The sequence below is a fragment of the Octopus sinensis genome, linkage group LG19 (assembly GCF_006345805.1).
Source record: "Octopus sinensis linkage group LG19, ASM634580v1, whole genome shotgun sequence".
NCBI lineage: Eukaryota > Metazoa > Mollusca > Cephalopoda > Octopoda > Octopodidae > Octopus > Octopus sinensis.
The window spans coordinates 28,420,836-28,436,383 of NC_043015.1; the positions used below are offsets into that span (position 1 = coordinate 28,420,836).

The 15,548-nt window shown below is 39.6% G+C and overlaps 1 protein-coding gene across 3 annotated transcripts in view; it reads left to right on the top strand.

The window, feature by feature from the left end:
- The window catches only part of LOC115222125 (long-chain-fatty-acid--CoA ligase 4), a 136,866-nt gene that overhangs the window by 98,124 nt on the left and 23,194 nt on the right, over positions 1 to 15,548 (top strand). For all 3 annotated transcript variants that reach the window (XM_029792255.2, XM_029792256.2, XM_029792257.2), the window contains 3 exons: positions 7,511 to 7,688; positions 10,399 to 10,505; positions 14,719 to 14,860. In XM_029792255.2, coding sequence (XP_029648115.1) covers positions 7,511 to 7,688; positions 10,399 to 10,505; positions 14,719 to 14,860 — 427 coding nt within the window. The remainder of the gene's footprint in view (positions 1 to 7,510; positions 7,689 to 10,398; positions 10,506 to 14,718; positions 14,861 to 15,548) is intronic.

Below are 15,548 nucleotides of genomic sequence, written 5' to 3' on the forward strand. Positions count from 1 at the left end.
GTGTATATGCATGTATGTATATATATATATATTCATGTTTATATATGTACATATGTGTGTGTATGTATGTGTATGTATATATGTATGTGTGTATGTATATATATGTATGTGTGTATGTATATATATGTATGTGTGTATGTATAAAGACTAAAGACTCCGCCGGTTACGACGACGAGGGTCCCAGCTGATACGATCAACGGAACAGCTTGCTCGTGAAATTAACGTGCAAATGGCTGAGCATTCCACAGACACGTGTACCCTTAACGTAGTTCTCGGGGATAATCAGCGTGACACAGAGAGTGACAAGGCTGACCCTTTAAAATACAAGTACAAACTCATTTTTGCCAGCTGAGTGGACTGGAGCAACGTGAAATAAAGTGTCTTGCTCAAGGACACAACGCGTCGCCGGGAATCGAACTCACAACCTTACGATCATGAGCCGAATACCCTAACCACTAAGCCACGCGCCCTCACTGTGTATGTATATGTGTATATATGTATGTATATGTGTGTGTGTGATCCCATAAATAATGCGGTTTTTTAATCTAAAATATACTCTCCTTCATTTTCTACAATACTCTTCCATCTGTATTGTAGACTTGCATGGCACCTCTTCTAAAATTCACTCGGCCATGATGAAAGATTCTCCTCTAGTACTGTTGTGACCTCGTCTACAGAATTCATATTTTTTCCGTCCGAATGATTTTGATGACTGCGGAATAAATGATAATCAGATGGGGCAATGTCTGGCGAATGTGGTGGGTGGGGCATCTTTTCCCATTGAAACTGCTCCAGCCTTTGGAATGTCATCCTCACTGTATGTGGCCGAGCATTATCCTGATGGAAGAACACCTTTCGTCTTGAAACCAGAGGTGGTCGTTTTTCTTCTAGAGCTGACTTGAATGAGTGATTGAATACTCATATCCAAGCTTCTCTGGTAGTTCCTCAACAGTTAGAAAATTTTATTAGATCAGAGACTGTGTGTACTTTGAAAACTATATATTTCGAACATGAATTTAGAAGCGCCACCTCTAACTGAACAGTTATTCTGTACTGATGAAGGAAAATAATTCAGAAATCGTGATATACAGATATTCTTTTGTACTGAGTGGGGATGCTAAACTCCCTTGTTTGAAAATATAAGGACAGAGATAGTGTGTCATATAGCCAGCTGGTGACGATGTTTCCTGGGGCTAAATAGCAGCAACATTCAACTGCCACGTTATGTTGGCAAATATCTTCATATGTATATATATATATATATATAATATATATATATAATATATGGGGAGAATTCACAAAAAAACAAAAGACGAAGCTAGGTGGTGTAGACAACAAACAGATGTATTAGTATAACGCTCGGGAAGTGAAAAAATCTTTAATGTTTTGAGCCTACGCTCTTCGACAGGAAGGAACAAGGAGAGAAAATAAAGAATGTGTAGTGGCTAGTGATCCATCATGGCATATATATATATATATTATATAGAGGTATATATATATATATATATATATAGATATATATATATATATATATATATAGATATACACACACACAATCGCACACACACACGCACACACACTTTTTATTAAAGCTGTAAAGTTCTTCACAAACTGTTTCTCTGAGTTTCATGGTACTGTTCGTCAGACAACTTGTTGGATGAAAGGTAACACGAAACTCTGAGTAACATTTTGTGAAGATATCTTTTGCTTTAATCAAAAGCATTTTACCCTACCTTTGGTATGCGTGCACTGTTGTTCCCCCCACCTTGTTTTGCATTTATGTGCTTACTTGGTGTGTGTGTGTGTGTATAGTCAAACATATGCATGTTCTGCATAAAACTTTTCTCTGCAATCCTCTGTGCACCGCACTTTGCAGTGTGCGACTTGCTGCATAATACTTTTAAGACGGGAAGAGTTTATAAATGTAGTTATCCTATTTCTTTACTACCCACAAGGGGCTAAACACAGAGAGGACAAACAAGGACAGATAAACGGATTAAGTCGATTATATCGACCCCAGTGCGTAACTGGTACTTAATTTATTGACGCCCGAAAGGATGAAAGGCAGGCAAAGTCGACCTCGGCGGAATTTGACTCAGAACGTAGCGGCAGACGAAGTACCTATTTCTTTACTACCACAAGGGGCTAAACACAGAGAGGACAAACAAGGACAGACAAAACGGATAAGTTGGTTATATCGACCCCAGTGCGTCTGGTACTTGATTTATCGACGCCCGAAAGGATGAAAGGCAAAGTCGACTCGGCGGAATTTGACTCAGACGTAGCGGCAACGAAGTAAACCTATTTCTTTACTACCCACAAGGGGCTAAACACAGAGAGGACAAACAAGGACAGACAACGGATTAAGTTGGTTATATCGACCCCAGTGCGTAACTGGTACTGACTGATTTATCGACGCCCGAAAGGATGAAGGCAAAGTCGACCTCGCGGAATTGAAGAACTCAGAACGTAGCGGCAGACGAAGTACCTATTTCTTTACTACCCACAAGGGGCTAAACACAGAGAGGACAAACAAGGACAGACAAACGGATTAAGTTGGTTATATCGACCCCAGTGCGTAACTGGTACTTAATTTATCGACGCCCAAAAGGACGAAAGGCAAAGTCGACCTCGGCAGAATTTGAACTCAGAACGTAGCAGCAGGCGAAATACTGCTAAGCATGTCGCCCGATGTGCTAACGTTTCTGCCAGCTCGCCGCCTTTCATGTAGTTATCCACACCCAGGCACACACTGCAGTTACGGCGCAGGCATTGTTGCCCCAAATTTGCTTCACATTGATCAGCAGAACACATTCAGTTGTGCACGAATCCCCTAATCTGTTCTTCGTCTGATCAGCTTTCTTCTCCTCCTTCACATAACCCCCCCCCACTTCTCTCTGCTTTACAAATCGGCTTCAATCAGATGTATTGACCCTGCATTGAATTGGCTCCACGATGGTGTTCATATCATTCAGCCCCCTTTACGCTGTGCTCTCTCTTTCTGATCATTGATTCTTTCTCTGTTGTACACTTTCTCGGCAATCAATAGCATTGCAGATGAATGCTGCAGGAACTATAAAAGCTGTATTTACTAACATCCTCTTGGCTAGTAAAGTTGATTAGTGATCGGTTTATCCAGCTAGCTTAGCGGTTCGGATGTTTAACTTAAATTGTAAAGTTGTCGGTTCAATATCCAGGCTGGTCAGTGCATTGCCTCCTTGATCAAAGCACCTTGTTTCATGTTGCTTCAGTTGTAGTTTCAATTCCCAGATGAGACAACACTTAGTGTCTTTGATCAGGGCCTTTCATTTCATGTTACTCCAATTGTAAATTCAATTTTGTGAGAGGACAACGTGTTCTTGATCAGGCACATCACTTTACCTTGCACCAGTCGCAGGTTCAATTTCCAGGCTGAGCATTACATTGTGTCTTTGATTAAGGCCTTTAATTTCATGTTGCTCTAGTTGTGAATTCAATTTTGTGGGAGGGCAATGTGTGTTCTTGATCGAGGAAGTTCCCTTTATCTTGCACCGGTGGCGGGTTCAATTTCCAGGCTGAGCAATGCATTGTGTCTTAGGCCGAGAGATTTTTTTTCATGTTGCTTCAGTGTAAGCAACTGCAAACGAGTACAGACTGTGTGCTGAAAGGATGAAAGGCAAAGTTGACCTCGGCGGAATTTGAACTCAGAACGTGACGACAGACGAAATACGGCTAGGCATTTCGCCCGGCGTGCTAACGTTTCTGCCAGCTCACCGCCTTTAGCTAATATAGTCCTAAGTGCATTATGTTTAAAAAAAAAAAAGAAAAATCGGTTTGGATGGTTATTGATGGAATGCATTTGGCTGAGGTATGCTAGATGTGAGCTGACCTGGGGCTGAATAACAACAACAGCATCAACATGGTCTCCTGGTTTGGGGTTTTATCAGTGACATTCTTTGTTTAAATCACTTTATCCCAGCCTCACCTCCTCCTACTACTGCCCTTCAGACTTGGTTAAAAAAAATACAAAATAAAACGACCAAAAAATAAAATAAAATAACAGTATGAGTAATTATCATGGTGGGGGAGGGATAAGATTGTAATTGATATTTTGTGGTGGTGGTGGTGGTGGTGGTTGTGGTAGTGGTGGTTGAAGTAGTGGTGTTGGCAGCAGCGGTGGTGGTGGTGGTAACATTTAGTAAGCATAGTAGTTGCTGTGGTTGTTGTAACGGTGATGAAGATAGACTTTTCTTTTCTTTTTTTTGTTAGTTGTTGTTGTTGTGAGCAAAGAAGTAGTAGAAAAGGCAAAATAAAAAATAAAAATAAAAATAAAAATAAAAATAAAAAAAATGAAAGCTGAACAAATAAATTCATTTACCAGAGTCCCAAGAATCGTGAGGTCACTTCCTGCTGTAGGTCTTTCGTCATGTTTCGGGAGACCCGGTCATTCACCTCAATAAATCGGGGGTGGGGGTTGGGGTGGGGGTGGAGGGGGGGGCGGCTGACGAAATGTTGAGTTCTTGGGTGGAGCGTAAAGCGCCAGTGATTCAGATAGACAGAGGTGTAGGACTTGATATTTTGTACTGTGCGTATATGTGTGTGTGTATGTATGTGTGTGTGTGTGTGTGTGTATGCATGTGTATGTGTGTGTGTATGTGTGTATGTGTGTGTGTTTAGTTCTTCGTAAAAGTACATTGCTGTGACCAAAGCCTCATTAAAACATTTTAAACATATTTTAGTGTCTTGCCCTGTTTAAATGGTGTGTGGCCAGGATGTATTGTATTGTCTGCGGCATGTGTTTCTGGTCCTTTACATTCAGAGTTCAAATCCTTCCCTAGGTCAACTTAGCCTTTCATCCTTTCCGGGTCGATGAGATAAAGTACCTGTCATGTACTGGTGTCGATGTAATTGACTCCCACCCCCTTCGCCCTCCCCTCAAAATTGCTGGCCTTGTGCCAAAATTAGAATATATTAGTGGCTTGTTAAGGACATCATGGTGTCATACTCTCTCTACCTGGTTTTCTCTCTCTCTCTATATATATATATATGGCTTTGTGGTAAGTAGCTTGCTAACCAACCGCATGGTTCCAGGTTCAGTCCCACTGCATGGCATCTTGGGCAAGTGTCTTCTGCTATAGCCCCGGGCCGACCAACGCCTTGCGAGTGGATTTGGTAGACGGAAACTGAAAGAAGCCTGTCGTATATATATATGTATATATATATACATATGTATGTGTGTGTCTGTGTTTGTCCCCCTAGCATTGCTTGACAACCGATGCTGGTGTGTTTACGTCCCCGTCACTTAGCGGTTCGGCAAAAGAGACCGATAGAATAAGTACTGGGCTTACAAAGAATAAGTCCCGGGGTCGATTTGCTCGACTAAAGGTGGTGCTCCAGCATGGCCGCAATCAAATGACTGAAACAAGTAAAAGAGAGTAAATATCTGTCTCTCTCCATCCATCTCTCTCTCTCTCTCTCTCTCTCTCTATCATTTTTTATTTGTCCATCGTTCCATCCATCCATCCGTCTACGATGTTTGATCGATTGCTACCATTGCTGTTACTATTGAACTCTGGGTCACACACCAAGCAGACCTATTGAATGCATTCCAACCATGACTATTTCCAACTATTTCCAGACATGGTTTATTCAAATTTATCCTCATCATGTTCTTCGATTTTCTTCGATTTTCTTGCCTTTCTTTTAAGGTTTGGGGAAGGAAGAGAGAATTTGGCATGATGTAAAAGAGAGATTTAGTTGCTGTTTCTAGCAAAGCCGAGCGACACTGTAGGAGCTCCTCATTGCAGCTGCAACTGCTGCTGTTGTTGTTGTTGTTATTTGAATGTTATGAAAGCTGATATGGTCTAATTAGCAGGTTTACAGTCGAAAGCCTGTATGCCATGCTATTTCAAATATGCCACATGTGGTATCGGTTAGGTCGTAAATGCTTTTAGAAGGCCTCAATATTTGACTGCAGACATTTTCTTTCTTTCTATCTTTATTCCTCTCTCTCTCTTTTTCTATATATATATATATATATATGTATGCATATGTATATGTGTATATGTATATGTGTATATGTATATGTATATCTGTATATGTAAATATGTATATATGTATATGTATATACATATATGTATATGTATATATGTATATGTATATATGTATATGTATATGTATATATAATATATATATATATGTATATATATGTATATGTATGTATGTATATGTATATATGTATATGTATATATGTATATAATGTATATATGTATATGTGTATATATGTGTATATATATATATGTATATATATGTGTATATATATATGTGTATATATATATGTGTGTATATATATATGTGTGTGTATATATATATGTGTGTATATATATATGCAGTTGTTTTCCCAAATGGAATTTTCTGGAACCCTAGGATTCAGCAAGGAATTCCACAATAGGAGTGGCTGTGTGGTAAGTAGCTTGCTAACCAACCACATGGTTCCGGGTTCAGTCCCACTGCGTGGCACCTTGGGCAAGTGTCTTGTACTGTAGCCTTGGGCCGACCAAAGCCTTGTGAGTGGATTTGGTAGACGGAAACTGAAAGAAGCCTGTCGTATATATGTATATATATATATATATGTATGTATGTATGTGTGTTTGTGTGTTTGTCTCCCTAGCATTGCTTGACAACCGATGCTGGTGTGTTTACGTCCCCGTCACTTAGCGGTTCGGCAAAAGAGACTGATAGAATAAGTACTGGGCTTACAAAGAATAAGTCCCGGGGTCGATTTGCTCGACTAAGGTGGCGCTCCAGCATGGCCGCAGTCAAATGACTGAAACAAGTAAAAGAGTAAAGAGTAAAAGAGTAATATATAGGCGATGGCTTAGTTGTGTATATATATATATATATATATAAGGAAAAGAATCTGAAAATGCAGGAGTTTTTTTAAAAGTATTTATTAACTTAACCGGTTTCAACTTATTTAAAAAGATTTTCAAAGTAAAGTGTGAGGTTTTGTGTATCCTCTGTGTGCAGACTGAGTCGTAACGTTCTCAGTCGAGAAGACTGCCCAAGAATCTCTCAACAGGCCCTTCCCTGTGATAGAAAATGACGGGTTTCTACCTCTTCCTCACGGGGAGGGGCCTCAACCTGCTCTATCAGTGGCACAATTCCCACTGATGGTATGCAAGCTACTTACCACACAGCCACTCCTGTGCCAATAGTAAAAAATATTCTTTTCTTTTAAAAGCACAAGGTCTGAAATTTTGGAGGAGAGGGCTAGTTGATTACATTGATCTCAGTATTCAACTCAACTTGTGCTTATTTCATTGACTCTGAAAGGATGAAAGGCAAAGTTGAACTCAGAATGAAAAGATTGACAAGATGCTGCTAAACATTTTGCCCAGCACGCTAATGATTCTTCCAGCTTCACCGCCTTATAGTAAAATTATTATTTAAAATATTGAAAATAATTTGCTGATATTTATATCTTTTAAATCTATCTGATTTCTCTGTATGTTTTCAATCATTCTTCCAGTTGATTATGGGGGAGTACAACTTCTCCACCTTCAACGAAGTTTCCGAGCAGATCCATTGCTTGGGCCGTGGTCTACTTGAACTGGGACTCAAACCAAGGGACCACGTTTTAATCTTCTCAGAAACTCGAGCTGAATGGATGATCATTGCACAGATGTGCTTGGCATATAATTTTCCATGTAAGTACAAGTTCTTTTATTTATTCATTTTCATATATATATATTTGTCTTTTATTTTTTACTTGTTACAGTCGTTACACACTTTTCCTCCACACTGAAATTAAAAGGAATTTCAATAAGCTGATGGTCAGCATAGAACTCATGGGTTAAGTACTGGGGTCAATTTGTCTAACTAAACCCTTTGAGGTGGTACTCTAACATGGTTTTCATCTACCAAATCCACTCACAAAACTTTAGTTGACCCGAGGCTATAGTAGAAGACACTTGCTCAAAGTGCCACACAGTGGAGCTGAACCCGGAACCATGTGGTTGGTAAGCAAGCTACTTACCTACCACACAGCCACTCCTACGCCTACTAACATCAAGTCTACTAACCATCAAGGTAGACCACAATAGGATTTAAACTCAGATTGCAAAGAGACAAAATGAATTCTGACAATTATCCTTTCCATTGCTTTAAAGATTTGACCAGCCCATCATCTTGCCTTGGTACATTTATTTACCGATTCTGAAAAGACAAAGGGCAAAATTGATCTTGGCTTGATTTAAATTCAGCATGCAAGATGGTTTTCTCACATTTTACTTAGAGATGAAATAACTACTGTGAGTGGAGGCACATGGCCTAGTGGTTAGAGCAGCAGACTCGCGGTCGAGGGATCGCGGGTTCGAATCTCAGACCGGGCGATATGTGTGTTTATGAGTGAAACACCTAAGCTCCACGTGGCTCCGGCAGAAGGTAATGGCGAACTTCTGCTGACTCTTTCGCCACGACTTTCTCTTACTCTTTCCTCCTGCATCTTGCAGCTCACCTGCGATGGACCGGCGTCCCGTCCAGGTGGGGCACCTATACGCCAAGGAAACCGGGAAACCGGCCCTTATGATCCAGGCATGGCTCGTGAAGGAACGACCAACCAACTGCTGTCACCTCTGTATCATTAAGCAACCTCTATTAGTGGTTTCTTTTGTAATGGCTGTTGTTATTAGCAGAATGATGCCGTAAACTTCAGAGCTTTCCATTCTTAGCCTATATCTAATTCTAATTCTAATTCTGATATATGTGGAGTTCTAGGATGTTGACCTTGATGATAAAATTTGACCTTACAGAAAAAGGCTGATATCATACGACAAACACATTGAAAGTTTAGATGAACAACAACAACAACAACAACTGTAGCAGGAACAGTCTTTTAGCGCCCAGTGTATTTACTTGTATGTTCATGTGTAGGAGTGGGTGAAGAATTGTCAAAGGAAATGGCATCATATCACATCCTGTGTCTTACATAGAAGTTGTCATTGATAAAATAATATTTTTTATTATAATTGTGTGTGTATAGGCGCAGGAGTGGCTGTGTGGTAAGTAGCTTGCTAACCAACCACATGGTTCCGGGTTCAGTCCCACTGCGTGGCATCTTGGGCAAGTGTCTTCTGCTATAGCCCCGGGCCGACCAATGCCTTGTGAGTGGATTTGGTAGACGGAAACTGAAAGAAGCCTGTCGTATATATGTATATATATATATATGTGTGTGTGTGTGTTGTTTGTGTGTGTGTGTTTGTTTCCCTAGCATTGCTTGACAACCGATGCTGGTGTGTTTACGTCCCCGTCATTAGCGCTTCGGCAAAAAGAGACCGATAGAATAAGTACTGGGCTTACAAAAAGAATAAGCCCCGGAGTCGAGTTGCTCGACTAAAGGCGGTGCTCCAGCATGGCCGCAGTCAAATGACTGAAACGAGTAAAAGAGTAAAGGAGTATGTATGTGTGTGTGTGTGTGTGTGAGTGTTCTTTTAGTACTTTCAGTCATTGACTTTTGACTATTTTGGGGTACTATTTTTAAAAGGTTTAGTTGATCATATCTACCCCCAGAATATATTTCGGTATGGTACCCATTTTATCGATCTTTATATATTGACTAGCAACTAAGCTCGGTTTCACCCGGTCGGTTTGGGTGATGTGGCTGTAAAACCTGCTCTGTGTAAGCATTCGACTTGTTTGGGCACGCTTACATTAAAAAAAAAAATTTTAGGATGACTTTTTTCTGTCAAAAAAGCTAAAAATAACGAACTAGCAAAAAAATAATAAAAACCAACCAGGATTCAACCAAATCAAAAAATAAACCCAAATACTAAGTGAACAAAGATAAACCATCTCACTTCCATTGTCCATGCGCATGCATGCACACACACACGCACACACACATGAACACACACATACACCTTCACATACCCCCTCACATACCCCCTCTTTGACATACATACACATATACTCACACAGAGTTGAAACGCTGTTTGATTTATTTTTTCAGCGTACAATTTTCATCATCCCACTACCAAGTATGACATCACCCCTTCCTTCCTTATTCATCTATCACCCCCTTCTTTTCTCATTCATAAACGCAAGAGTATTATTATAGTAGATTATCTCTTAACATGACACCAGCACAAGTGCTTATTATGTGACACCAACACAAGTATCAATTCTGCTATGATGGATGGGTTTTCTTGAGTATCGCAAAGTGCCAGATATCTTGGTCCTTTGTTATCTGCTTCATAAAGCTCAGTGTCTTGAGACTGGCCTTCAGCACTTCATTCCATGTTTTTTCCTAGGCCTCCTTCTTCCATAAGTTTCATCTAGTTTAAGTGATTGGCACGTCTGTATGCAACTGTTCACATCCATACTTATCTTATAATGTACATGTTTTAATTTTCTTTGCAGTGGTCACTCTTTATTCTACGTTGGGAGAAAGTGCAATCATACATGGGATCAATGAATCTGAAGTGAATGTGGTATTCACCAGTGCTACTTTGTTACCTAAAGTGAAAGTAAGTGTTACCGTTTGCATGGCTCCTTCTATTATGATCGATTCCAAATTCTGGCGTGTGGCCAGCAATTTTGGGGGAGGGGTTAAGTTTTAATTACATAGATCCCAATGTTTAACTGGTACTTATTTTATCAACCCGAAAAAGATAAAAAGCAAGGGCAACCGTGGAAGAATTTGAATCCAAAACCTAAAGACATATGAAATGCCACTAAACATTTTGCCTGGCATGCTAACAATTCTGCCAGCTCACCACCTTGCACACCCGAAAAACATTTTTAAGGATTTAAGGATATATATATATATATATATATATATATATATATATATTGTTGTGACCCCCTAGCATTGCCTGACAACCGATGCTGGTGTGTTTACGTCCCCGTCACTTAGCGGTTCGGCAAAAGATACCGATAGAATAAGTACTGGGCTTCCAAAGAATAAGTCCCGGGGTTGATTTGCTCGACTAAAGGCGGTGCTCCAGCATGGCCGCAGTCAAATGACTGAAACAAGTAAAAGAGTAAAAGAGAAAGAGTATATACATACATTATATATATATATATATATATATATATATTTTAATTCTTATATATATATATGTATATATATACATTTTAATTCTTATATATATATATATATATGACTGGCTTCTTTCACTTCCCATCTACTATATCCACTCACAAGGCTTTGGTTGGCCTGAAGCTATAATAGTAGAAGACACATTCCCAAGCTACCACACGATGGGACTGAACCCAGAACCATGTGGTTGGGAAGCAAGCTTCATGATAACGTAAATTCTCATGTCAGGGTAGAATGCACTGTTTTTGAGAAAAATTGCTGAGCATCAGTTTTAATACATCTGTTCTCACCAAAATTCAAAGGAAATAAATTCAAAAGAAATAAAGTAATTAAAAAGTAATGAATATGAGTTATTAAGACAACAAACTTTAATATTTTTGAAAAAAAACCCCAAAAAATTCTTCCAGTTTTTCTTGTTTTTTTTTCAATTAAAATTGCAATTCACTGATGTTTACTCACATTTTTATAGTGAGTGGGTGGTAAGAAAGATCATGTGATGCCAACATGTGGTTTCTCTCTCATTACATATGTATACGTTTTTCCCTCCCATAATAAATGGTTTATTTCCTGGTTGCTATGTTGACAAGAATGTCAATTGACTGCAGCCAGCAGTGAATGACTTCAGAACGACATGGGACTACATGGCATCAAGTGGAGGCGCAATGGCCCAGTGGTTAGGGCAGCGGACTCGCGGTCATAGGATCGCGGTTTCGATTCCCAGACCGGGCGTTGTGAGTGTTTATTGAGCGAAAACACCTAAAAGCTCCACGAGGCTCCGGCAGGGGATGGTGGTGATCCCTGCTGTACTCTTTCACCACAACTTTCTCTCACTCTTACTTCCTGTTTCTGTTGTACCTGTATTTCAAAGGGCCAGCCTTGTCACTCTCTGTGTCACGCTGAATATCCCCGAGAACTGCGTTATGGCATCAAGTGGAGGCGCAATGGCCCAGTGGTTAGGGCAGCGGACTCGCGGTCGTAGGATCGCGGTTTCGATTCCCAGACCGGGCGTTGTGAGTGTTTATTGAGTGAAAACACCTAAAAGCTCCGCGAGGCTCCGGCAGGGGATGGTGGTGATCCCTGCTGTACTCTTTCACCATAACTTTCTCTCACTCTTACTTCCTGTTTCTGTTGTACCTGTATTTCAAAGGGCCAGTCTTGTCACACTCTGTGTCACGCTGAATATCCCCGAGAACTGCGTTATGGCATCAAGTGGAGGCGCAATGGCCCAGTGGTTAGGGCAGCGGACTCGCGGTCGTAGGATCGCGGTTTCGATTCCCAGACCGGGCATTGTGAGTGTTTATTGAGTGAAAACACCTAAAAGCTCCGCGAGGCTCCGGCAGGGGATGGTGGTGATCCCTGCTGTACTCTTTCACCACAACTTTCTCTCACTCTTACTTCCTGTTTCTGTTGTACCTGTATTTCAAAGGGCCAGTCTTGTCACACTCTGTGTCACGCTGAATATCCCCGAGAACTGCGTTAAGGGTACACGTGTCTGTGGAGTGCTCAGCCACTTACACGTTAATTTCACGAACAGGCTGTTCCGTTGATTCGGATCAACTGGAACCCTCGTCGTCGTAACCGACGGAGTGCTTCCATCCACATGGCATCAATACACTGAAAAAATTGCGTTTAGTACAGTGTTATGTTGGCTAGCCTGTAATGCTTGGTTCAAATCCTGTTGGAGGTGTGGAGAAAGCAGAGGTGAAACCTCAATTACTCTTTTACTCTTTTTACTTGTTTCAGTCATTTTGACTGCGGCCATGCTGGAGCACCGTCTTCTTTAGTCGAGCAAATCGACCCCGGGACTTCTTCTTTTGTAAGCCCAGTACGTATTCTATCGGTCTCTTTTTGCCGAATCGCTAAGTTACGGGGACATAAACACACCAGCATCGGTTGTCAAGCAATGCTAGCGGGACAAACAGCAGACACACAAACACATACACACACATACATACATATATATATATATATATATATATATATATATATATATATATATATATATACATATATATATATATATATACATATATATATATAATATATATATATATATATATGATAATATATATATATATATATAATATATATATCTATATATATATATATATATATATATAAATATTAATATATATATATATATATATATAATATATATATATATATATATATTATATATATATATATATATATATATATACATATACATATATATGACAGGCTTCTTTCAGTTTCTGTCTACCAAATCCACTCACAAGGCTTTGGTCGGCCCGAGGCTATAGGAGAAGACACTTGCCCAAGGTGCCACGCAGTGGGACTGAACCCGGAACCATGTGGTTGGTGAGCAAGCTGCTTACCACACAGCCAGTATTGTTTGTTTGTTTTATATGCATGCATGTATGTATGAATGATTACTTTATACTCCTGTCCATTCACATAGACACACATAATAAACTTTTGCAGTTTAAATCAACCAAATTAACTCCCAAAGCATTGTAAAGCCTGGAACCACAGTTTAAGATATTTACCCAAGGTACTGCACAGTGGGACTGAACCCAAAGCCATGTGGTGGTAAAACAAAGTTTTTAACAACACAGCCATGTCCGTAGCTATGAGAGAAAAACACAGAGAAAGAGACAGAGAGAGGTGGGGAGAGAAAGGGAGGAATACACACACACACACACACACACACATACACAGAAAAACAGAGTACCCTATTTAATCGCTTTCCACTCTGTTCAAATTCATATCCTACGACCCAGCAGGGACATCAATGAAGATGTTTACCCATAGGCGCAGGAGTGGCTGTGTGGTAAGTAGCTTGCTAACCAGCCACATGGTTCCGGGTTCAGTCCCACTGCGTGGCATCTTGGGCAAGTGTCTTCTGCTATAGCCTCGGGCCAACCAATGCCTTGTGAGTGGATTTGGTAGACGGAAACTGAAAGAAGCCCGTTGTATATGTTTGTGTGTTTGTGCCCCACCGTCACTTGACAACCGATGCTGGTGTGTTTACGTCCCTGTTACTTAGCGGTTCGGCAAAAAGAGAATAGAATAAGTACTAGGCTTATGAAGAATAACAGTTTCTTTGTGTTTTTGAATTGCTAATATGTACTTCCATGCTGTAATTTGTTTGTGTGTGTTTGTATATAATTCAGTAATGAATTAAAAGTAGAAACATTATTGACCGCTCATACTTAAATGCATGTGTTTTGAATGGTCACTGCTTTGCAGCATTGCAATGCCTTCAGGTTGACTTTCAGCTCCCAGTTTTTTACTGTTGCAAGTAGACCCGAGGAGACAGACTAAGCATGGGGCATTTTCTTGCCACCAGACTTGACAAAGGTGATGAATTTCTTTGTTGGGCAGAGGTGCTTTGCAATGACTAATCCCTCTTTGTCTGCTCTGACCCTCAAAAAATCTGGTCATGCCTCCAACAGTAGTGTCCATCTCCCAGGGCTTTTGGACACACACACAATCTCCCTCTCTCACACACGTTTACGCACTTTCATTTTCCTTGCATTCTGTTTCTCTCTCTTTCCACCTAAATCTCCAAATGTTTTCTATTAAACGTAGACAATAATTTTCGATGATGTAAACCTTGTTTCATCTTTTTTTCTTCTCTCTTCTATCTTTTGCAGAAAGTCCTGCCGCGTGTCAGCAAAGTTAATCGACTCGTGTATATGGCTGACCAGAAAAAGATACCTTCTCATGATATCTCGCCGTCTGTCAGTATAAACAGTTTGTCGGAAGTAATAGATATAGGGTCCAAGGTTTCCCCCAGTAAATATTTACTTTTATATATCATTTATTGACAATATCTTGATTCATTGATCTTCTTCTAAATATGGTATTGCCTCTGTGTGGTTCCAGTGAAAGCAATATACCATTATCTTTTGTTTAAAATATATTTTTTTTTAAACCAAAACAATACAAGTTACACAATTTTAAATACAGCTTGGTGGTTGAGACAATTGCCTGGTATTTCAGTATTTCAAGATTAGGATCCCTTCAGAATTTTTTAATTAAATGGACAATGCACATTCCTATACTTATTTCATTTCATGATGTAATACTTGTAGCATGAAACAATTGTACTACACTACCTTGTATATCCTTGTTGCTTATTTTGATTATAATCACCCCATTTGATTTATATGGATAATACCATACAAAATTCTGGTGCCTTTAACTTAAGTACCATATTCATCTGAATCTAAATTTTGCTGAACTGATATATATATATATATATATATATATATATATATATATATATACACACACACATATCAATGTTTTCTTTTATGTTCAGTTATGATAAAAACAATATGTAGAGTAAACATTTATTTTGTAAGAAGAATAATATTAACAATGACTTCAAAGTTTCATCCAGCTAAGCAATCGTTCAATGTTAAATGTTAAATCCTGGCAAAGCGAGTTTGTGATGTAGTTTCAATTCCTGTTCAAGCTA